General features: G+C 46.2%; 2 protein-coding genes across 2 annotated transcripts in view; one reads left to right on the top strand and one right to left on the bottom strand.

Moving 5' to 3' along the window:
* The window catches only part of LOC307090217 (lysosomal acid phosphatase-like), a gene marked incomplete at its 3' end in the record, with an annotated part of 5233 nt that extends 4867 nt beyond the window's left edge, over positions 1-366 (top strand). The window contains exon 11 of the mRNA XM_079756791.1: positions 269-366. Coding sequence (XP_079612917.1) covers positions 269-366 — 98 coding nt within the window. The remainder of the gene's footprint in view (positions 1-268) is intronic.
* A 427-nt stretch (positions 367-793) lies between these two features.
* LOC307090425 (myosin-binding protein C, fast-type-like) lies at positions 794-24419 on the bottom strand (the record flags this gene model as incomplete). Its single annotated transcript, XM_079757066.1, has 29 exons — positions 794-822; positions 1750-1936; positions 3237-3373; positions 4573-4732; positions 5411-5550; positions 5893-6088; positions 6831-6919; positions 7404-7571; positions 8252-8386; positions 8504-8692; positions 8818-8922; positions 9001-9160; positions 9693-9835; positions 9918-9947; positions 10099-10205; positions 10941-11106; positions 11266-11435; positions 11834-11939; positions 12652-12776; positions 13276-13408; positions 13985-14151; positions 14894-14953; positions 15288-15336; positions 15844-15961; positions 16374-16522; positions 16653-16721; positions 18202-18216; positions 18961-18984; positions 24398-24419. The coding sequence occupies 29 exons, from the start codon at positions 24417-24419 to the stop codon at positions 794-796; spliced, it is 3348 nt and encodes a 1115-aa protein (XP_079613192.1).
* Between the last annotated feature and the right edge of the window lie 901 nt (positions 24420-25320).

The raw sequence follows: 25320 nt of genomic DNA on the forward strand, positions 1-25320 counted from the left end.
ACACACACACACGGCATACACACAGCATAAAGAGAAATGACCTCATACAAAGCACAACATTAATGACCTCATACACAGCAGAACCTAGCACTGACCTCATAAAAACGTCAAAACTTTAGGAGCGTTCTGAGTTTATTTGAGTTATGGTTGTGTCAGTGTGTCAACATAATAAACAGTTCATTTCAGGTTACGACCATATCGCTTTCATCTTAAAAGGTTTATTTCAGGTTACAGCCATATCACTAACGCAATACATTATTCATTTCAGGCATGTCGATGGCACTTGCAGTGGCGGTGGGTGTTCTTGTGGTGGCACTGTTGGTCAGCATCGGGGTGGCCGTCTACCGAAGACCTGAACGCTCCTGAGTGTGTGTGAGTGTGTTTGTGAGTGCGTATGTGTGTGTATGTGTGTGAGTGTGTGTGCGAGTGTGTGAAAAGGGTGACTGCTTCAATGTTGTACTAACATTGTTGAATATTTAACTCACAGTTTCATAATTGTTCTATTAAATATGAGCTTAACTTAAGCATAATAATGTAAACTAGTTTTTATAACAAAGACGTCATGAAATATGAGATAGTTCATGAGGTAATATTTTAGCGTTAGCGCTGAATAAATATTGATTTCCACAACCTTTGATAGTTGATGAATTTGTTTTAGATTTCCTGACAGAAGGAAATTAAATGATTCTTTCTGTTATGTGATTCTTTTGCCTCCTGAATAAGTTACAACCTGTAACTTCCGCACACTTCCTGTAACCTCCGGTCACTTCCTGTTGCTTCCTGTTGCTTCCTACTACTTGACCTCAGTAGGGTCTGTTGGAACTGCAAGAGAAGACATAGAGCGTTAACAATCACATTACAAACCTCCTCTGCAGCTCGTTAATATTATAAGATCATATTTCTCGTCCAGTGTTCTGGTCAAATCCGACCCACTTAACATGTAACCCTTTTCATAAATCATAAATATTGGGTTTTTCATCTGAATGCCTCAAGTAGCTGGAAAACCTCCCCATACCCTCAGCCACTAACCCACTCACCCATTCATCCACAGACCCACTCACTCACTCATCCACAGACACACTCACCCACTCACCCACAGACACACTCACCCACTCACCCACAGACACACTCACCGACACACTCACCCAATCACCCACTCACCCACTCCCCCAATCACCCACTCACCCACAGACACACTCACCCACTCACCCACAGACACACTCACCCACTCACCCACAGACACACTCACCCACTCACCCACAGACAGTCACCGACACACTCACCCACTCACCCACTCCCCCAATAACCCACTCACCCACAGACACACTCACCCACTCACCCACAGACACACTCACCCACTCACCCACTCACCCACTCCCCCAATCACCCACTCACCCACAGACACACTCACCCACTCACCCACTCACCCACTCACCCACTCACCCACAGACACAATCACCCACTCACCCACAGACACACTCACCCACTCACCCAGACACACTCACCGACCCACTCACCCACTCACCCACAGACACACTCACCCACTCACCCACTCACCCACTCACCCACTGCTCCCTAACCCCTCACCCATCAGCCCCCCCACCCTCTCATCCACTCTTGTACAGTCAGCACAAATCCCCAAAATGGAATCAAAAAAACGTATCAACGTACCAATTAAATAATCGACCAACCAACACCGACCTAAATAACAAACGGAAATTGTGCTGCACCAGTTTCCACTGGTCTTACTTCGGATCTCCAGCTTGCACTCGACCAGTGCCTGGCCCAGGTCGTTGACGGCCATGCAGGAGTAACGCCCCCCGTCGAAGCTGCTGGGCTTGCGGATGTTAAGGGTCAGGACCCCCTGGTTGTTCAGCATGATGTACTTTGGGTCTCCCCCCAGGATCATCTTGTTCTTCATCCACACGATCTTAGGCTGCCAAGGGAGCAGGGGTTAGCATGCTGGGGGTGACTAGTTGAGTCTGGTGGGTTGAACTGGTTTAGTCTGGTAGGGTGAACTGGTTTAGTCTGGTGGGAGTGACTGGTTTAGTCTGGTTGGATGAACTGGTTCAGTCCGACTCTGGTAGGATGCACTGGTTGGATGAACTGGTTAGGTCTGGTAAGTTGAACTTGTTTGGTCTGGTAGGATGTACTGGTTTAGTTTGGTTGGATGACCTGGCTTAGGTTGAAAGGATGTACTGGTTTAGTTAGGGTGGATGGACTGGTTAAGTCTGACTCTGGTAGGATTAACTGGTTGGATGACCTGGTTACGTCTGGTAGGATGATTAGATTAGATAAGATTAGAAAAACTTTATTTATCCCAAGATGGGCAATTTCTTTCACAGTTTCTAGTCTCACATAATAAATTACTTAATAAATACAATAAATAGCAATAGGAGGTAGACAAAAACATATATCAAAGGCAGTCAAACCCACACATTTAACTCACAATTAATTTCAGCCTGTCAGTAACAACCTCCCTGCCCCCGGAAACACCCAGCAACACTGGGGTGCTCGCCACCTTCTCCTGACTTTTGTCCTCATTTAGTATCCTGATGGTTGCAGGGATACAGAGTGGGAGTACCTCATTGTTCTTGTCCTGATTGACCAATAGCGCCGCCCTGAGGGCATTAGTGTCAATTCATTACTGAGGACATGGTCAGGCTGACTGACCATGGACTTCTGGACTGCGCGTTTGTTCCACAATGATGAACTGGTTTGGTCTGTTAGGATGTACTGGTTTAGTTTGGTAGGATGAACTGGTTTCTTCTAGTTGGATGAACTGGTTTAGTCTGGTAGGATGAACTGGTGCAGTCTGGTAGGATGAACTGGTTTAGACTGGTAGGATGAACTGGTTTGGTCTGGTGGGATGGACTGGTTTAGTCTGGGTGGAGGAACTGGTTTAGTCTGGGTGGAGGAACTGGTTTAGTCTGGTGGGATGAACTGGTTTAGTCTGGTATGATGAACTGGTTTAGTTTGGAAGGATGAACTGCATTATTCTGGAAAAATGAACTGCTTCAGTCTGGAAGGATAAATTGATTGGATGAACTGCATCAGTCTTTTAGGATGAACTGGTTTAGTCTGGTTGGATGAACTAGTTTAGTCTGGTATGATGAACTAGTTTAGTCTGGTATGATGAACTGGTTCAGTCTGGTTGGATGAACTAGTTTAGCCTGGTATGATGAACTAGTTTAGTCTGGTATGATGAACTGGTTCAGTCTGGTATGATCCGGTACCTTGGGGAACCCTTTGACGGAGCAGCTCATGGCGGTGCTGTAGCCCGCCACCACCGAGCGGTCCAGGAGAGGCTGGGTGAACGTCGGGACGCACGACACGTCCTTCTCCTTGAACCCTGGGGGGTTGTAGTCCAGGCCTGAGGGGAGGGGAGGGCAAGGGTGAGGGGCCCGGCTGGGGCACATACGATATACGATACGGTCCGATAGCACTTTATCGTTGGAGCAAGTCTGACATTCGTTTTGTATCCCATCAGCCCTATTGATAAACATCACACACAAGACATCAGTACAGGACATCGAAAATAGGACATCAAGACAGGACCCAAAAATACATACATAAAATACATACATTCGTCATAACATTATAACAACAGACGACAACCTTTATGGCCCATCAGCGTGCATTTGGTCTGGGATTAAGTGCCCGATTGAGTTCGAGGATTGACTGGGGATTTAAAGAGTTCTTCAGTCTAACCTTTCTGAAGGTTGGAACCCTATATCATGTGTATGCATACGGCCAGTATACAGCGCGACATACGAAGGCCTAAATGCTGTCAGATCGGCAGCTGTTTGTATGTTCGATCATACATAAATAACCCTGGGAGTTGAGCTGGAAGGCAGTAGGTCAAGTAAGTGTTCAGGGACACTAGGACTCAATACAAGAGGTACCATCAATATTTAACACACTACACAGGAGAATTGTATGGATACAGAAAACAACAGAGAAACACGCGCACGCATACGCAAATGGACACGCACACACACACACACACACACACGCATGCATGCACTCACGCACACAATCACCCAGACAAACAGATATATTTGTGTTTCACTTGTTGTTTTTGATAAATATATATATTTTTCTCTTATGTTATTATAATAAATGTTCTTTATGAGCAATGACTTTTATTCTATTATTGGATAACTGCTTTTGGATGTATACGCTCTTCCACTAATTGAGTACTTCAAGATCCATGTTGGCACTTAAGTAAGATTCACCCTGGGTGTCTGCTGGGGAAGGAGCCAGACTTTATGTTCAGATTCGATCTGAACAGATGCTCTCATATGAAAAAGAATTAGTTTATGGCTGTATTCTGAAAGTGGCTTCCTTTTAGAGTAATTTGAAAGGCCCGTTATAAGATATACATACACACACACACGCAGATGTACACACACACACCAACACACACACAAACACACACACACACACACACTTACAGATGTACATCCCTCCCCCACACACACACACACAGATGTACACACATATACTCGTGTACACACATACACATACACAAACACAGATACAATTGTACGCAAACCTTCTCCCCCTCACCTGTCTTTGCGATGACGGCTGTGTTCTTGCTCTGGCCGGGATCTTCACTCAGACCAACCAGGTTCTCGCTGTACACGCGGAACATGTACTCGTTCCCCATGATGAGGTCAGAAGAGGTGCAGCTGGGACGCCTGTTGCGTTCATAGATAGTGTACCACTCCTGGTAGAGAGACATAGAGACACACAGGGAGAGAGAGTGAGGACGTCTGTTGTGTTGTTTTCATTGATAGTACTCCTGGTAGGAGACATAGACACACACAGGGAGAGAGAGTTAGGACGTCTGTTGTGTCGTGTTCATCAATAGTACTCCTGGTTGAGAGACATAGAGACACACAGGGAGAGAGAGTTAGGACGTCTGTTGTGTTGTGTTCATTGATAGTACTCCTGGTAGAGAGACATAGAGACACACGGAGAGAGAGAGTTAGGACGTCTGTTGTGTTGTTTTCATTGATAGTACTCCCGGTAGAGAGACATAGAGACACACAGGGAGAGAGAGTTAGGACGTCTGTTGTGTTGTGTTCATTGATAGTACTGCTGGTAGAGAGACATAGAGACACACAGGGAGAGAGAGTTAGGACGTCTGTTGTGTTGTGTTCATTGATAGTACTCCTGGTAGAGAGACATAGAGACACACGGAGAGAGAGAGTTAGGACGTCTGTTGTGTTGTGTTCATTGATAGTACTCCTGGTAGAGAGACATAGAGACACACAGGGAGAGAGAGCTAGGACGTCTGTTGTGGTCATGGAGAGAGTGAGAGAGTGACACCGACACAATGCGGACACCACGAGAGAGAGAGACATGAAGATAGAGAGAGCTGGTTGGACCACGGCTTCCTCACCATTGTCTTCTTGTCAGCCTTCTGGATGGTGTAACCGGTGATCTCACTGTTGCCGTCATCCTTGGGGGCTTCCCACTCTAGCGCCGCGTTGAAGCCCCACACCTCCGTCACCTTCACCTTGGTGGGGGGGCCGGGTCTCTCTAGGGGGGGGCGACATACAGGTCAGGTGCTGGACACCTCATACCCTCGGGTCAATCGCTATTAGTAGTAGTTGTGTCACAGCAGTAGTAGTAGCGTTGCTGGTAGTAATAGCGGTGCGTTGTGTTGAAGCCTAGAATTCAAGCATTTCAAGGTTATTTAAATCCACATGATGGATAAAGTAGATTGTAGCACTAGTGGTGGTGGAAGCGTTGTAGGGATTACACATTATTTTTGAACAACAACCAACGCTGAAGGAGTTTTAGGGTCCGTGGGGGACATCAGAGTCAGAGGGTTTCGTCATGGGCATGAGCTCAAGGGCACTCCGGTCACGGCGTTCGTACCGACAATCCTGATGTCGATGGTGGCGCGGTCCTCCATGTTCTCTATCTGGACCACCAGCTCGTACTTCCCAGAGTGGTCTCTCTCTGCCGAGCGGATGAACAGGATGGAGTCCACGGTCGAGTTCCTCACGCCCACTATCTTCTCGTCCACTGGCGCGCCGTCCTTGTACCATTTGACCACGGGGCGGGGCTTACCCTGTGATGGACATCAGCCGGTCAGGGGACCTCGCCTGGTCACCTCACCTGGTCTACCATCACTTGGTGTACCCTCAACTGGTTAACAATCACCTGGTCAGTTAATCTGAGGCCGACCTACCGCCAACTAGTCTGCCCTCACCTGGTTTACCGCCACCTGGTTGGTCAACCTCACCTGGCTTACTATGAACTAGCCAAAACTACCTGGATCTTCCATAACCTGGCCTACCCCGACAGGCAGAGGTAACCTGGTCACCTGGCTGCCCTTGACTGGTCAGGTAACCTGGCCTACCATCACATGGCCAGGTAATCTGATCTACCATCACCTGGTCGTGTTCCAATTATTGGAACACAACTTGTGCACTATAAAATGCATTTTGAATTTAAATCGTCAAGATTTTAGTTCCCTATATAGATCATGCATAACAGTTTTCATTGTCATCAGTCACCCGACAGACGGTCAGCCTACATGGGTTCATCACACAATTCAGCAGTCATGGGGTTCAGCTGGCACACATATTATTTGCAACTATTTCCTGCCTTAGCTATTCCCTATAAGGTGTAATACATAGTGTTCACAATCTAGGGAATAGGGAATGAGGAAGCAAGAAATCAACCAAATCAAACAAGTTAGAAGTGGGGTGTAAAGGACAAAGATGACGAAAATGATCGATAATGTGTGTTAATAAAATACATAGTTGGTTGGCTACTGAAGGATAGTGATTGATGAGTATTGGTCTCACCTGGAAGGGGATGACCAGGTTAATCTTGTCCCCGACCTTCCTGATGTATTTGGTTCTGAGTTCGCGAGGGAGTCGGATCTTAGGGAGATCTGGAAGATGGGAGATTCTGGTTAACTGTTGCTAGGATACTGACACAGGTCAGCGCACTAGTTAACGTGTTTGAATGTTCTGTTCAGATCTTGCATCAGAAAATGCAAATTGATGGAATCTAATGTACTGTATGTTATAGATAAGCTTAGCTTGATTATATCTAGATATTTTAGATGTGTCATGGATCATGTTAACTATATAATATATAAATTATATAGTTATTATTGCTCTCATTGTGTATATGGATGGTTTTATTCTATTGAAAACAGGTTTTTATTTATTTTTAAACTGTCTGGACTACCAAACCTCCCATGCAGGTTGAATGAAGTACATAGTATCTTCACATTAACCACCATGAAGCCATCGACTCCCTATAGGTCCGGTAACCTCCAGAGGCCCCAGAGCCTAGGACTCAACCTTCAGAGCCCCCCATAACCTGGGACTCAACCTACAGTGACCCCCAGAACCCGGTTCCTAACCCACCGACGATCTCCCGGACGGTGACGGGCTGGGCGAGGGTTGCGGGGCGGCTGACGCCCGCCATGTTCTTGGCGAAGACCCGGAAATTGATCTTCTCCCCAACAGGAAGTCCTCGCACCACGTAGCCCTGGCGTTCACAGAGTTCCTTGTTGGCTACCACCCACTCAGTCTCTGAGGAGAGAGGGGGGTCCAGACACCTGGTTACACACCGGTCGACAAGCAACCGTTTTAAATAATTGAGTACGTTGACAAATAAAAAAATATGAATTTATTCTCATTGATTACTGTTATCTCAATAAGCGGATGCTTTTATCGAAAGGGGGATACAGTTATTATTTTTTGTCTGTTTCGTTATGAGAAGGTATGGCTCTTGCTAGGAAGGCAGGTTAGGCTTTGGACATGGGGGATCGAACCCAGAACCTTCTGATGGGAGTTAAACACCCAAACCCCAGGACTACCCGGGCCCCTCAGACAGTATGGTTTATAAAAAAATTCCCTTTCATCTCATTGTTCTCTCAAGATTACTCATCGTAAAGGCTCAGTTATGGTTCCACATTGACGCAACGCAATGACCACGCAGACGCTTCGACGTAGTCGGGAACCTGATTCGGTTCAGCGTCGAGTTTTAGTGAGCGGACCAATCACAGCCCTTGCTGCTGCGCATCTCAATGCAAGGTTACAATTTGTGGGAGACCCACGTCCGGCCCTTGCGGGGGACGCAAGTAGGGTCCGCAAGGACATAATGGGTCCGTATACCCCCCTTACCCCCGTAGCGTCGACGACGAACCACAACTAAGCCTTAACCCGACCTAGTCAACCAGGTCAGGGGTCAGAGGTCAGGTGAGACTGACCTCCCTCTTTGCAGTACTCGATGATGTAGCCGTCCAGGCCACCCGCGCCGATCCTCTCGGGCGCCATCCACTTGAGCGTGCACGTTCCGTCTGTGACGTCGTGCACCATGAGGCGAGTCGGCTCGCTGGTCGGAGCTGGTGCGTCCGAAACGACGCAGAGTCAAAGGTTAGCGCAAACCAAACGTTTCACTTCCGACGGCTCTTGCCGTGGAATTACCGTTTTTATTTTGAAAAGTAACTAGAGGAACCCACCCAAGGGCATGAAGGGTTTGGAAGTGATGCTGGGCTGTGACATGCCGATGCTGTTGATCGCAAACACCCTCATCTCGTAGCACACTCCCTCAATCATCCTCTTAGCCTCGTAGGTCGTGGCCTCGTACACGTCGAAGTTCAGCTTGGTCCACCTGGACGACCCCTTCTTCTTCCTCTCCATCAGGTATCCTGACAGAGAGTATGACAGAGTATACGTCATACTTCCTGACAAAGTGTATTTCGCTCAGAGCGCGAGGGAGAGACAGGGGGACTGACGGACAGAGGACGCCACATTGTAGACGTGTGACTCTTACCTTTGAGTGGCGCTCCGCCGTCAAACGCAGGGGGGTCCCAGGCCATGCTGGAGCAGTCCTCGCCAACCGACAGGCACTTCACGTTTTCAGGAGGGTCAGGTACGTCTGGACACCGCAAGTTATAAGTATGTAGGTTATTTTAATCATATAAAAACATATTCGCAGAGATGAACCCTTACCCACCTACGATCTTGATGAACAGCTTGGCTTTGTCCTCTCCGGCAGGGTTGGTCACACAGATGGTGTAGTTGGCCTCGTCCTCTCTCTCCGCCCCCTCAATCACGAAGCTGCTCAGGGTCTTCCGGGTCTCAACCCGGATGCGGCCCTCCGTGGCCGTGATAACCTGGCATTGAGAGAACCTCCTGAGTGAGTTGGATGAACCTGGTCACTCTCTGGTCTATCTGGTGCTCTCTGGTTGGAAACCTTATGTTGCATTTCACAAGCACACCGTTTAGCCGATTCTTTGCTTGAACTCTGGTGCGGTTTAACCGCTGGTGTGGTTCAGCTGGGTGCTCGTGAACGCCGCAATCAAACTCAAATGAGGACCGAAAGATCTGGTTCTTGATTGCAGTAAGAACACAATTTGACCCAATGCAGGAACTAAATTAAAACAAAATGAATTATGGGCTACCCACGCTTGCATCTGTTAATGTGTAAAGAGATAGGTAAACGACAGGTAACGGTAGAGAGGACTGACTTGGACTTCAGCAGAATGTCCAATGTTTGACTGAACCTCATCCGGGCGATGTGCTGATCGAAGTCCACAATGATAATGTCCCCAAACTCATTAGCTGTCTCGCTAGCGTTGATACCTTTAGAACAGACTAGTGTAGGTACCTTGTATCATTTAGACTAGAGCAGCCTGGTGTAAGTACCTCTTCTCCTTTAGACCACACCACAGTTGGTGCTGGTTCTCCAGTAATCTCCACGTCCAGACGAAGCTTGTTTCCTGCCACCACGATGATGGTGTTCTGGGAGACCATGTTCCCTGTGGTGTCCAGGTGAATCTTTGGGGGGTCTGAGGAAGGGTGTTGAAGACTATGAAGATTAACAAGACAGTGGATAGGTTCAAACATCTTTTGAAATGGTGTTTAACATACCCTGTCGGGGCACGTAGTCGATCTTGATTTCTATTTAGAGGGAAAGAGTTGTGTCAGTGGGGTCATACAGGGAAATATTGAGGATGTAATATATTCTATATTTAGTACACACACGTTTTTGAGACCAAAGGAGACAGATAGTTCATGAGCTTCTCGGGTGAAGGGGTCAGAGGTTCCTTACCGAGGAAGTTGAGTTTTGCAGACAGCGACAGGGCGTACCCGTCGGGGATAAAGGTGTAGTCTCCAGCATCTTGTGGCTTCACATTGTCGATAAGCAATTTATGGAACCTGACAGATGTACCGCAGTGTCAAAATGTGCTTCAGCATGACTCCTCACCCCCATCGGACCAGCTAGACCAGCCTTTCCCAAAGACTGGGTCGCGACCCACATGTTTTTATTTATTTTTACCTTTTTTACACAGTAGCAAGAAGCAAAAAAGAACAAGAAGCATGTTTTTGATAGTACTGAATGTTTGTATTGTTCTGATAATTTCACTTATAACATTGAATCTAGTTGAAAGGCTAACGTACATTGTGTTTGTTTTACTGATGAGAAGAAATAAAAACAAAACAATGAGATAGCCAAAACAAGGGGATGTCAACTCCGCCTAAATGCATTTATTTGGTCTCATTTATAAAGTATTGAATACGTGTATTGTGCTTTCAATAACAAGTGCATAAAACAAAGTTGTGATTTATCTCTTTGAAATGGCTGGTTTAAGTTAATATATAATGGGATGCTGAATTGGCAGTTAAAATGTTCAGGAATGTTCATTTATGCACAAATTTGTTCTTCTCATGTTTTTTATAGATAAGGCTTATTGTGAATTGGGTCGCGATGGTTTGCAATTGAAAAAAAATGGGTAATGGGAAACACTGAGCAAGACTACACCTAACCCCTTGCTCAGTGTTTCAGGTTGAGGTTGGAGGACCACAAGAATTATCTGCCACAACAATGGGGAAATGGGGACCACGCTGTCCTCGCTGCTCCTGACTCTCTTGATGCTTGTGTGTTATTCTCACCGTCCATTGTGGGTCATCTTGTGGCGTTCGTCCGGCAGGACCTCTACGCCGTCCTTGAACCACTTCCCGGTCACCTTGTCGTCCGAGACCTCACACCTAAACACGGCCTGATCGGTAGCCTTCACCGTGAGATCAGCAATGTCCTGCAACACCAGCAGTTCCTTCTCTGGAGAGAGGTGAAGGAGATGTAAACCCTCAGGAATAGGCCATTTCTGTGCATTCAACATAATCCTTATCATCCCTATTATCAATACAGTTACATTTTGCGTGGTTCATGTTAGCCACGACTCTGAATCCCGCATTCCAATCTATCATTGGTTGGTACCTTCCACCTCCAGCTCTCCCTTGGTGTGACCCCCGTTGGTCCAGCAGTGGTACATGCCAATGTCCTCCAGGCCGGCCTCCAGGATGATCAGCGTGTGTTTCCTACCGTCCTTCTTTATGCGGTACTTGGCTGGGTTGGTGTCCTTGTGGAGCTCATTGTCCTCGAAGAACCTGTCAATGTAGACAGTCCCATCAACACTGTCCTCACCCCCTCTCTCACACAGGTAGTGTCTCTGATCACTGACTAACCTAAACCTAAAGGTATGTCATCCTTGAGCAAGACACCCCTTAAATCCCTACCTGCTCCTTCACGAAATATATCGGAACTTGCTGTAAGTCACTTGATGAAGGCATCTGCTATCAAGGTATGCTCAAGACTCAAAGAAACGCAATTTCGGTCCTCTATGTAACTTGTTGCATGGTCGGTCTGACAATGAAGTTCACTTTGACTTGACCTTGCTAAATAGGTGAATGGTAACAATGAATAGAGAGGTATTCAATACAGAAGAGCTTTCCCATATTAAATCATCATCTATTAAAGCGATGAAAATATGTGAATGTCTACTGACCACATGGCGTTGGCACCTTCCTCAGACACCTCCACTTCAAACTCCACCCTCTCCCCCACCACAACGTGGTAGTCATCCATCAGCTTGGTGATGGTCACTGGGGGCTCTGGGGGTACAAAATAAAGATACTTTATATGCATACAATATACATGAAATAGATCATTGGTTCTCAATCTATGGTACGCGTACCACTGAGGGTACGCGATGTGCCATCTAGTGGTACGCCGTTTTTTATTTGTTTGTTTTTTGATTTAAAACAATAATATCAAAATACTAGTACAAATGGAAATATATTTACTATGAGGTCATTTTCTCACTTGCTGTGTGTGTATGTGTTTGTGTGTTTGTTCTAGTGCTAACACTTTGTACAGCTGACAATGCTTGCAATAAATAATATTATTTCTAAGAATAAATGTGCGTCCTGCATGAGCTGTGCAATGCTGGAGTTTCAGGCCTACTCTACTGGATTTTGTTAGATTTTATAACATTGGTCATAATGTTGGTACTTCGGGAGACAAATATTTCCTGTGGTGGTACGTGGTATAAAAAGTTTGAGAACCACTGCAATAGATAATATAACCCTAACCCTATCACTACTGGTACACATCATACAAATAAGCCAATGGTTTATAGTCTGTAGAAGGTAGACTAAGTCACCTGGAGATGGCTGCTGGTGTGATTGTACCCTTGGCAGAGGTGGGTCATGCGAGCAGATCTCCACTGTTCAAACTACTCATGGCCATTGGGGGGGCTTGAATGTTGCTGTTCAATATACTTTTCTGCCATTGGTCAACTTTAGAAGCTTCCATTGAGCGTACCTTTGACAAACACCTCTGTGAAGCACTTGTCCTCCCCGACCACACACTCATAGGCTGCGTCATCAGCCAGTGTCGTCTTCATGATGGTCAGTTTCCGGATGTTTCCGATAGACTCCATGATATACCTGTGGAACAAGAAGATAAGAGAAGAAGGCAATTTTAAATGGGACATACTTTATCCAAGATGGGACATTTGAGAAAAAACTAAAGGGAGGTGTGCTTTTAGAGATCCAAACTAAAGCTTGTTGTTGTCTTAAACCTAAAGACATTTTCTAAACGTGCCTCAGGCAGGTCATATTCAATGCATTATGTAGTACTAAGTATTTAATATCACTAATCATGAGCATATTGTTATGATTTGAGCACTCATTGTCATATGGATTTAGAGCTCTACTGAATCCTCTGTGTAGCCCCTTACTAGATCTGTGGAGCTATTATCTATTAATACACCCCGGGATGGGGTGTAGTAATTCAAGATGTTATGTGTGACAGTGTACTCCCGTGAGCAGCTGGGTAAATAACACTGAGCGCCTGACCAAATACCTTGTAAATAAATAATGGTGAAAACATACTCTATAAATGTCAGTTTGCACGGTGGGCTGAACACATCTGCTCTGCTCTTACTTGGCAGACCCCTTGATCTCCTGGCCGTTCTTCAACCATTTCACCTGGACGTTGGGGTCAAAGACCTCACAGGTCAGCACGATCTTCTTGCCCTTCTCCACAGAGTAGCAGGACTCCATGCGCTTCAGGAAGGCTGCGGAGAGGAGGGAGGTTTGGACACTACAGCCGTCATCCACACAACTCAACGTGGATATGTGTTCTAGAAGAGTATGTTAACATCTACACAACCCCGCGAGTATGGTCCTATTTCCCTACCTTCACCTCTCCTCCCCCATTTCCCCTACCATCACCCCCTCTCTCTCCCCCCCAAATCACCTCCCCCCCCCATCATATCACCTCTCCTCACCCACCTCCCCTCCCCTCAACCCCAACACCTCCCCCCTCCCCCATCATATCACCTCTCCTCACCCACCTCCCCTCCCCTCAACCCCAACACCTCCCCCCCCATCATATCACCTCTCCTCACCCACCTCCCCTCCCCTCAACCCCAACACCTCCCCCCTCCCCCATCATATCACCTCTCCTCACCCACCTCCCCTCAACCCCAACACCTCCCCCCTCCCCCATCATATCACCTCTCCTCACCCACCTCCCCTCAACCCCAACACCTCCCCCCTCCCCCATCATATCACCTCTCCTCACCCACCTTACCTCCCCTCAACCCCAACACCTCCCCCCCCCTCTCCCCATCACATCCCTTCCCCCGTACCTTCGCTGTGTTTGGGCTCTGCCTTCATCTTCTTCAGGCGTTTGAGCATGCCCCGGAGGTCGGTGATGCCGTACTCAAAGGCAATCTTCTCGTACTCGCTGGGGTGGGCACTCTTCAACAGCTCCCACACGTCGATCACGGGCTTCTCCTCCTCGGGTCTCTTCTTCCTGGGACCAGGATACGTATCATTTACAAAAAATAATACTATGAAGACTATTTCTTTATACATCCAAAATCCAATAATGAACACTTGTCTATATGGGCCCTCACAAAGGTTCCACAAAAGTGAACCTTTGTGAGACCAGATGGACACCTGGGGGCCAAGGGAACCCCTGTGAAGCATGAGATCCCCTGTGGACCAGGCGAACACCTGTGGCCAAGGTAGACAGACACCTGTGGACCAGGTAGAGAGACACCTGTGGACCAGGTAGACAGACAGCTGTGGCCCAGGTAGACAGACACCTGTGGCCCAGGTAGACAGACACCTGTGGACTAGGTAGACAGACAGCTGTTGCCCAGGTAGACAGACACCTGTGGCCCAGGTAGAGAGACACCTGTGGACCAGGTAGACAGACAGCTGTGGACCAGGTAGAGAGACACCTGTGGACTAGGTAGACAGACAGCTATGGACCAGGTAGAGAGACACCTGTGGACTAGGTAGACAGACAGCTGTGGCCCAGGTAGACAGACAGCTGTGGCCAGGTAGACAGACAGCTGTGGGCCAGGTAGACAGACACCTGTGGAACAGGTGAAACCCTGTAGACCAGGTGAACACATGTAGAACAGGAGATCCCCTGTGGACCAGGTGAACACCTGTAGACCAGGTGAGCACCGGAAGACCAGGAGATCTCCTGTGGACCTGGTAGACAGACAGCTGTGGACCAGGTGAAACCCTTTTTCCGTCCTTACTTCTTAGCTGCCTTCAGGAGGGCGCTGAAGTCCAGACTTCCATCATCTTCCCCGGCATCGCTGTGGTCACCAGATACAGAGACAGAGAGAGGTGAGACACAGTGTGGGTGGCCCAGGGACATGCCTTAAGTGTACTCTAAGCTCTCTAAGTGTCTGCAAGTAGTTCTAAGTGTCTGCAAAAAGCTCTACGTGTCTGCAAGGAGCTCTACGTGTCTGCAAGGAGCTCTACGTGTCTGCATCTCTGCATAGATATCTGAAGACGTGCTGAATGACAGAATAGACCACATGCTCTCAAAGACCATTACTACAAAATGTCTGTCCATCAACGCCCGCATGTTCACACAGGCACACACACACGTGCGCAAGCACACGCACACACAGGAAAGTTACTCACGCTCTCTTGAAACTGGAGAGGATATCTACATCCTCTGTCTGCTGTGCAGCTGTGAGGGGAGAGGAACAGGTGAGAGGGGGAAGAGAGGAGGGGAGAGGATGAGGAGAGAGGGGTAGGAGAGAGGGGGCGAAGAGTAGGATTAGGAGGAGGAGAGGAGGGGGGATAGGAAGGAGGTGAGTGCAGAGAGGAGTGGAGGAGGAGGGGAGAGGAGGAGGAGGGGAGGAGGTGAGAGGAGGAGGAGAGAGGGGGAGGAGAGGAGAGGAGAGGCGTTGAGAAGGAGGAGAGGAGGTGGACGAGAGGGGGGGATAGGAAGGTGAGAAGGAGAGGAGAAGAAGAGAGTGAGAGGAGGTGTGATGGTAGTTAGAACCGGGATGTCTGACTCCATAGAGAGTGAGGGGTGATGACAGGTCAGGGGTTCTAGATGGTGAGGGGGAGACACATTATGAAGTAGCGCTGAGGGGCGAGTGAGGTTTAGGGGTTGGAGGGTGATAGAGCTGAGGAGTGATGGAGGGGGAGAGAGGATTGGGGCTGAGAGGGGGTGCTTGGTGTCACTCACCCTCTATAGTGATCTCGAAGGAGGAGCTGTCAAACTTGTCCTTGGCGGTGACCTCACACCTATAGCCCCCAGCATCCCCCGCCACGGCCTTGATCACCTTCATCTCATAGGTGTAGATCTACGCACACACATAAACACACCCACGCAGACACATATACACACGCACGCACACACATTGACACACGCATGCATGCAAATATACACACACACGCACACACATTAGCACAAACACGCAAAAACATTATCATACCCACGCGTGCACATATGCACACACATTAAAACACACACGCACACAAACACACGCACGCAAGCACACATAAACACACCCACGCACGCACATTAACGCACGCATGCACATATACACACACACACATAAGCACACACACGCAAACACATAAACACACACTCACAGACATAAACAAAGGCACGCACGCACACAAACAGAAATGAGACAAATGTGCATGTTGAGTTTCTATTAAGGTGCATCCGTCCCTCTCCGCCTGTCTGTCCGTCTGTGTGTGTTTGTGTACCTTGGTTTCACGGTCGTACGTCTCTTTAAACTGCAGGTGCTTCCCGGCCTTGCTGCCGAGGTCCAGCCACTTCCCCTTCAGCCATTTCATGGTGGGCTTCCTCGTCAGCGTGGTGGAGTCCACCTTCGCCGTGAGAACCATGTCCATGCCTGCCAATCACACACTGGCATTAGCATCAACCAATCATCAGCCAACCACAGGCAAATATAACTGCCACTGTGGGTTTCTCTGTCTACTCGTCCTTTGTTTGTCGTCCGTCTGTCTGCCTGTTTTTCCTACCTGCGATGATGACAACATTCTCTTGCGGGCGCTCGACGAAGAGCCCGGTCAACTCCGTCCCTTGGCCCTCTGAGAGAGGGAGAGGGAGAGAGGGAGAGAGACACGGGTGTTTGAACACGGGACAGACATAGAGGTGCCGTGAAAAAACAGACACAGGAGAGACAGTCAGCCCTCGGGAAATATCAGTATTAAGGCTGAATACATCTGTAACTTAACGAGTGTCTATTCGAACACAACACATATGTACCTTAATACATCTGTAACTTAACGAGTGTCTATTCGAACACAACACAAATGTACCTTGATACATATGTAACTTAACGAGTGTCTATTCGAACACAACACATATGTACCTTGCTACATATGTTACTTAACAAGTGTCTATTCAAACACAACACATATGTACCTTAATACACATGCAACTCAACGAGTATCTATTCAAACACATCACATATGTACCATAATACATATGTACCTCAACGAGCATCTATTCAAACACAACACATATGTACCTTAATACATATGTACCTCAACGAGCATCTATTCAAACACAACACATATGTACCTTCATACATTTGTACCTCAACAAGTATCTATTCAAACACAACACATATTTACCTCAAGACAAGAGACAACAAGTCTCTAACTCCTAAGTATCTGACTTGGCACATATGTGACCTAGGATTCAAAAACAACGTACGCCCCTCATGCTGGGAAATGTCCTCAGAGTGGGGCTCAGGGGTCACTTATGGAAGTATAACAACCCATTGTTACACTGTACCATAGGTCCGATTTCAGAAGTCAATGTTAACACAGCAGATCAAACACGGACAGAGATGGAGAATTAAAACATGTCGGGAAGAAACCTTTCGGGGTAAAAGGCTTCGTTATCAGACCGGAACATTGGATTTGAAATCACCAGGACTACCTTGACTTGGTTACAGAACTGAACTGCATGACCCAGTAAAGAGCAGCAGAAGATAAAAGATAGCCTAGCCTACATCTCAGAGCAGAAGACTAGGGTAGGAGCGGGTGCCTCTGAGCTAGCTAGCATGGAAGGAAAGAAGAAAGCAGTGGACGGAAAGAAGTTCTCCATTCTTTGTCCGAATATTTGCCAGAGGGTAAGGTCGCCAGGGCATTCAGAGGGAACTGAGAGCGTTGATGTGTGACAGATTAGCTCCACCACAGCTCATGTCGGGCGTGCTTTTCCTTTGTTGTTGCTGTCTTCCCGAGGATTGTTCACACCACACATACTGGGGATGGCTTTTACTTTGGCACCCCGGAGGTATGTAGCGACGAGTAATCTGTCCTAAGCGATGATAACTGAGAGTGTTTATTTGTATAGCCTACCCTGTAGTCGCCGATATTTCAAATTCAAATGTACCAGAGTCTGTGAAGACGGTGACTGTTTGACATATTATGTGGCGTCCGCACGTAATACCGGGAGTAGACATGGGATGGTATGTTATTGTCACACCAGTACACACTATTACAGAGTAGTCTAAACCTGTACAGACCAGTCCAGACCATGTACCGGTCTGGCTCTTACCCTCATCTCCAGAGTCTGTGGTGGACGAAGCAAAACACAACTCAAAGGCTGGACATATGAAACACCTTTACTCTACTATGCACACACAATATAATACACAACTCAACCAGTAGCATATACAGTATGGCAATACACACTCATATACTGTACTACACGCTTGTATACTGTAAAAATACATTCATACTTATGCTCAAGTATGTGCATCCACGCATACATCACTCAGTAGTCATGCCTCATCAACATTTAATACCTTTTCAGGTGATTTAAATGGATGCCGCTCCCTGAATTAAGAAACCCAATAGCATATACATTCAAATGGGAACGGAAGGAATCATCAATCGTAAACAAATAAGGACCACAGAGGCAACCCATTCAGTTTGAAAATATTGTTATTCTAAAAGTCATTCCAGTAACACTGACATTTCTGGGTGTGAACATATATATGAATATATGAGAAGATGAAAACGTTAGAAAAGGGGAAAGGAATAAAACAATGCATTTTTTTAACTATTATTCCAATGAAACCCGGTGTCATTTATTTTGTTACAGACGACAAAACATATTTCTTAATGGTTTTATAAATATTAACATTCATATGCATGAATGTTATATATTATATATGGTATATATATATATATATATATATATATATATATGGTGTATACATATATATAGTATCAATTTAAACACAAAGGCACATGTATGACGTGTACGAATACATGGGAGTTAAATTCAGTCCTGAAACAAAATCCTCCTTACCTTCATCAGCTGTGGGCAATTCCCCTGGAGAGAACGACAGCAGTTAGCCTAGCCTAGCTCAATGTTAAGAATACTTAATCAAATACATTTGGCTCTATATTGAGAATACCATACGTTAGGCCTGTTGCTGGGAATACTGAATCAGGTACACTGTTAGCTTGTGGCTAAGAATAGTACTGCATCAGATACTGTTGACCCTTAGATATACCTCCTTAACTTTATTTAAAGAAGTGGAATATTTAAAAGAAAGGAGACACGGTTCCTCTTTGATCATACACACACATTTTCGGCACACGTGAAGCCAAAATATAATCCCCTTGGAAACAGGTGTGAATGCAGTCAGACATGTGAAACTGTCACCACAGCTTTAGAAATTAAATTGTACTTGGTTAATGTACAATGGGTATTATATAATTACCCAAGTAACTAAAATACAAATAAATACATACAAATATACCAAAATATATGTATATAACGTATTTATCCATACACACTATTTGCAGCGGAAATAAAATGTAACATTATTGAATTTTGCATTCAGAGCATTACATTTCTTGGATGTGGTTTTGTTACCGAGACATATTCTAATCGTAATAAGCACAACACCATTCACCACGCTGGGTCACGCCCACTAAGCTGCAGCGCCTCATAAAAGGCTCTGCAGCTAAAAGTAACACTAAATGACGCCAGTAAGCAGAATAATGGATGCCATCTGAACAGCTGAACAAACACATCACGCATCACATGATCTACACACACTCTCCTGTTACGCGAGAGAGAGAGAGAGAGAGAGAGAGAGAATTACACACATTCACACTTGCATCCACACACAAATGGAAGAGGTCACATCCCACTGTGATTGCACAAAACGGAAATGGATGACGCGGCAGCTAGCCATGTGACCTGTACAGGTAACCAATGACCATGTGACCTGTACAGGTAACCATGTGACCTGCAATGGAAACCATGTAATTACTACCTGAACCAATGTGACCACTACCTTAACAGCTAACCATGTCACTACTACATGTACAGGTAAACATGATACTACTGCCTTCACAGGTAATGAGGCAACGCCACCTGTAACGGTAAGCCAGTGACCATGGCCTGTCCAGGTAGAAGTACAGGTAACCATTTGACAACTACCTCTACAGGAAACCATGTGACCACTACCGACACAGAATACCATGTGATTACTACCTGTACATGTAACCAGGCATCACCGGTATGTACCTGTGACTACAGGTAACAACATAACTGTTTTCCAGGTATGTTTATAGGTATCCTACAAATGTTCCTTGGTAATCTAGAACTGAGACAGTATAACAGGCCTGTAGCCTGCTGTATAGGAACAATATATATATAAAAAAAAATTATACCATAATAATGAATAATGTAGTTACTCTAATGTTTTACTTAAAAGCTATGCTAGATAGCTAGCAATGTCATCTATTCTTCTCATAACAGATCCATTTATTATTATTAAACACATGAGTTTAGTTGATGTATCAGCCATTTTGTATTAAAATAAAAGGGTTGGTGAGAGAAGGGTATGCAGGATCCTCGTAACCGGACAAATTTTGGCCAAGTTGCCAAACAAAGATTTGACAACTCGCCAACAAGAAACGTAATCCGACAAAAGCAAACCTTCCGGTATGGCGCCCTGATCAACTGCCTTCAACCATGGAGTAGCAGAGAAAGTCCCCTGACGCTTAAACTTATTACCAAAGTGGACCTCAACATTTGTGTCGGTTCTTTACACGCTGTTTGTTTAGTGTAGGTTCTCTACAGATAGTTTGATTAGTGTTGGTTCTTTACAGACTGACTCTCTAAAGACTGTTTAGTGTTGGCTCTCTAAAGACTGTTTAGCGTAGATTCTCTAAAGACTGTTTAGTGTTGGTTCTTTTAAGACAGTTTAGTGTAGGTTCTCTAGAGACTTTTGTTTGGGGTAGGTTTATTTCTGCATAAATGAAGAACCTAACACCATCACTATTTCCAAGGTATTGCCGACCCCCCTAAAAGTGTCCGAGGCCAGTCGGCAAAATTTCTCCATGGAACTGATATCTTCAAATATCTTGACACTGACCTCTTGGTCAGTTTATCAGACAGAATGTGGAGAAAGACATGCGCTGTCCCTGCACATCGGCCTTAGGATGGATGGAGAGCTCAGGGAACGCTGCCGTTCTTATGTTTGCGGAAAATTCTTAAATAGATTGGCGCTTCGCAGCCAAGCTCCCCAGAGAGCACCTCAGAGGAGGTGGGTGTGACGGCTTTACTGGGGTGGCGAGGAAAGGCCATGGTCGGTGTCTTATAGCCCTGCTGAAGTCCTGCCAGATGGCCCGAGATGTTCATATTACCTTTAATAGCCATCTTGGACCCCCGGCCCGGCCCTTCACCCCTCCTCCATCACCCTGCAGTCCTCTGGTATTTCACCCTTCACATCCACATCCTTGGGAGATTTATCGGACCTATCTGATGGCCGAAATAAATCTAATTATGAAATAGCAACTGTAAAAAAAAAAAAAAATTAAACTATATTTATCGAAAGCAAACACGACCGGGAAATGGTAGCACAGTAATGATAAAATGATAAGGCCATGGTCGCACAGTCATGCAAACACTACCAGGTTACACAGAGCACTGCCAGGTTATGATAATACAGTGAAGCTATCACTGCCAGGCTATGATAATACAGTGAAGCTATCACTGCCAGGCTATTATAATACAGTGAAGCTTTCACTACCAGGCTATGATAATACAGTGAAGCTCTCACTACCAGCCTATGCTATGTTGGTCCTCTACGTCCCTACAGATGGCCTATGGCCATTCTGTTCCTCATGTTGGGTGTCACCCTGTTGGTAATGATGATAGCACTTTAGGCAAGTAAGCTAGCATAAAACGTAAATGTGTTTTAGGAGGTATCGCCTAGTCACCGCCATTAGCCGGTTTTAGGCACACAAGTGATAACTTTGCGTGCTAAACACGATCCACTTAGTGCAGCCACAAAGCAATGAGTGCATACTGTCAATGCACTCCCGTCCCTGCTCCCTAGGGAGAACGTGAGCGGATCAGGTTATGGAAGGTCTATAAAAAGCTCATACTGCCACCGACAGCACCAAACACAGCTACAGAAAAGGGATGTGTGGTGCTCTCACTGAGGAAATAGATTATACAATACACCACCTCCTCACAGGAAATCACCTGACGACTTGTGGCATCCATTACTGAAGGAATTCCGTGCAGACAGGGCAGATTCAACGGTCTAACCCTCCTGAATGCTGCAGAGAGCTGGGAGAATGCTGTCAACAGGGTTGCTAATATATCACAGCATTCAGCTTCAGGTTCAGATCCAATACATGTTTATTGTCTCTGCCTCAAGATAAAGCAACAAGGAACAAACTACACACTTGATGTAGACACACGTCTACATATCCATGTTGCACTCTCCGTTTCCTAAGACCATAAATTATGAAGATGTAAACTTAACCCGATCAGTCTGTCTCACCGCCCTGTGACTTTAAATAGACCCATATCTTGGAGGCAAGATGGTGACAACTATATATTTCATTGTTCCTCTGATGAAAGGAATTGGGGCACATGCTTTGCAGACAAGTTCTGCTGAACAGAATTGATGAGGCCAGGCTGTCAAAATGTCTTGGCGGTTCAGGGCAGGGAGGGATGATTCATTTGTTCCAAGTAAGGTTCTGGGACGATGCGATAAAACCTGATATAGCAGTGCAGCTTGTGATCTCTGAGATAAGTGTCAAAAGAAAAAAGAAATGGAGTTCATAGATAATGAATGTATTCGTAACGCATCTCTACCCTCACACCAACCCTAATTAAAACCCAAACCCTTTAACCAAATGCTAACAAAACCCAAACTCTAGGCTGACCAAACCCTAACCCCAGGCTAACCCTAACTCCTACCCAAACCCCTGACTTTCCCAACCTAACCCTAGCCCCCTCATACCTCTATTAATGTCACAGTGATGCGACTTTACTTGACCACCCATGGACATGGCATTTATTGTCACCAATTTGGCTTTAACATTGGTGTAGACGCACATCTCCAATATCCGTTCCGTGCTTGTGAAATTCAGAGGTTTATGAACTGCCGCAATGGTCCTTTTTGGTTCACGCTGCAGTGGCAGTTCACACAGGGCGAATATGTATTAGATTGAACACCACCCTAAGTGTTATGCACAGCCGCTGGAAGACTTTTAGCAAGTCTGGGGCCCACATTATTCATTATGTAACAACCAACACAGGCTCCACAGGTAATCACGCCAGTATAGGCCACTGTTGTATTCCCAAGCATCGCAGAAAATTGTCCTTTCATGCATTTTAATTAAATGATCGTAGGACGACTACCCCTAACCCAACCCTAATCCCAACCTAAAACATTTGTTGATTCCAATACAAGGGTATGTGCCTGTGCTTTTCCCCAGCCCTCCAGGTTCCCCATGGGCATCCTAACCCTATCAATCAACTCATACCCCAAAAGCTAAAACCTTCCCTTACCCTTAAAGGCAACTCTAATGATCAGCCCAACCGCTTACCAAAGTACTATCCAAACCCTTACCCCACCCCTAGCCAAATACTTCCTAAGCCCAGAGTTTAGCCATAAACCCCCTGTGATCTTTGCTTTCCCACAGGTGTAAGGTGTGACCTAAACATCTGAAGAAACATGAAAGCTAGGTCATTGATGTGATATCATCTAGGTCATTGGGTATTCGGCATCTTACTTTGCTGCCTAATTGATCATCACATGATGCGTGTGGATGACATGTGACCGTTGCATCATGCCAGTTACCCCTGGGAAATCATCTCTTCTAATCAGTAGAGGGATGGCGTTACCACACGCTTGCTACTTTAAACATTCTGCTAGAGCTTCAATGTTTTCCCGTGGCGCTACATGACATCCATCTCAGCTCGGCAGGCAAACACAAGGTCATGCCAGGCCACTAGAGACCCTCTGATCCTCCCAGGGGATAAAGGACCCTGGCCAAGATACCAACTACAAACCCACTGACCCTCCACCCCTTTAGACCACAGCTGCCTCTGAAACCGGACGTATTGTTGAGGACTTTTCCACCACTGCAAGGTTTCAATATATATAATTTAAAACATTATGAAATTAAAACAAGATACAAAATGACACATGCAGGATTCACTGAATGACCTTCATTCACACGGCTCCCTTCTTCCTCTCTAGGTCAGGCCTGGTATTAGATTTACATATTGCATTGAATTCAGAGGACGGGAGAGCATTGTAGCGTAAACGTAATCTTCTGTCCCTATGGTGCGCCCACCATCCTCAAAACCCCTTGCACACCAGAGACCTCCCTGCCTCTCAGACCGGGGGAACCATGAGGATCCTAGGGGAGGAGGAGGAGGAGGAGCAGGAGGAGCAGGAGGAGAAAGGTGGTGTTCATACCTGCGTCTGCAGCCTCCGGCATGATTCTGTGGATCCAAAGGTTTTCTGCGTTGAAACGAATGAAGACTGCTGGGTACCTACCCTTTTATCAAGACCCCCTCCCCCTCACCCTCACGCCCCTCTCCCACATGCACTCTGTTATTCAAGGCACCACCCCACACACACACACAGACACACACACACACACACACACACACACACACACACACACACACACACACACACACACACACACACACACACACACACACACACACACAGCAGGGATTAGGGGTCACTTGAAACTTGAAAGAGAGAGAGAGAGAGAGAGAGTTAGGGAGAGAGAGAGACAGAGAGAGAGAGAGCGAGAGAGAGAGAGAGAGTTAGGGAGACAGAGAGAGAGAGCGAGAGAGAGAGAGAGAGAGAGAGAGCGAGGGAAAGAAAGACTCAGAGGGCGAGAGAGAGAGAAGCTGGGAAAGAGACACAGAGATAGGAAAACAAATCACCTATAATGTACCCTATTAATCACCCATACATTGATAGATCATTAGTTATACTGTTTTTAGTCAGTAGGGTAAAACGGTTTAAAGCTAATACAGCTTGCCACTACTACATCTCTATTAGAGTTTAGTTAACTCTAGATTCCGTGTGTAGGGGTAATTCCATAAAGCGAGGCTGCCAGGATCAGGGGCTTGATTCCCATATTTCTCCGAAGGTACCTACACTAAATGGTTAGGAGTTACATTCCCTGTGTAGCTCAGCTGGTAAAGCAAGACACTAACACTGCAAGGTTAGGGGTTCTATTTTCTGTGTGGCTCAGTTGGTAGAGCAAGGCACCAACACTGCCAGGATAAGGGCGTCCATTCCCACCGGGGTTACCCCATAATTAGTACCCACTCTTGGTATATGTCAAAAATCTTTGAAGGAATACCAAACACGCTGCT

This window comes from Pollachius pollachius, assembly GCF_949987615.1.
Source record: "Pollachius pollachius genome assembly, chromosome: 19".
Lineage (NCBI taxonomy): Eukaryota > Metazoa > Chordata > Actinopteri > Gadiformes > Gadidae > Pollachius > Pollachius pollachius.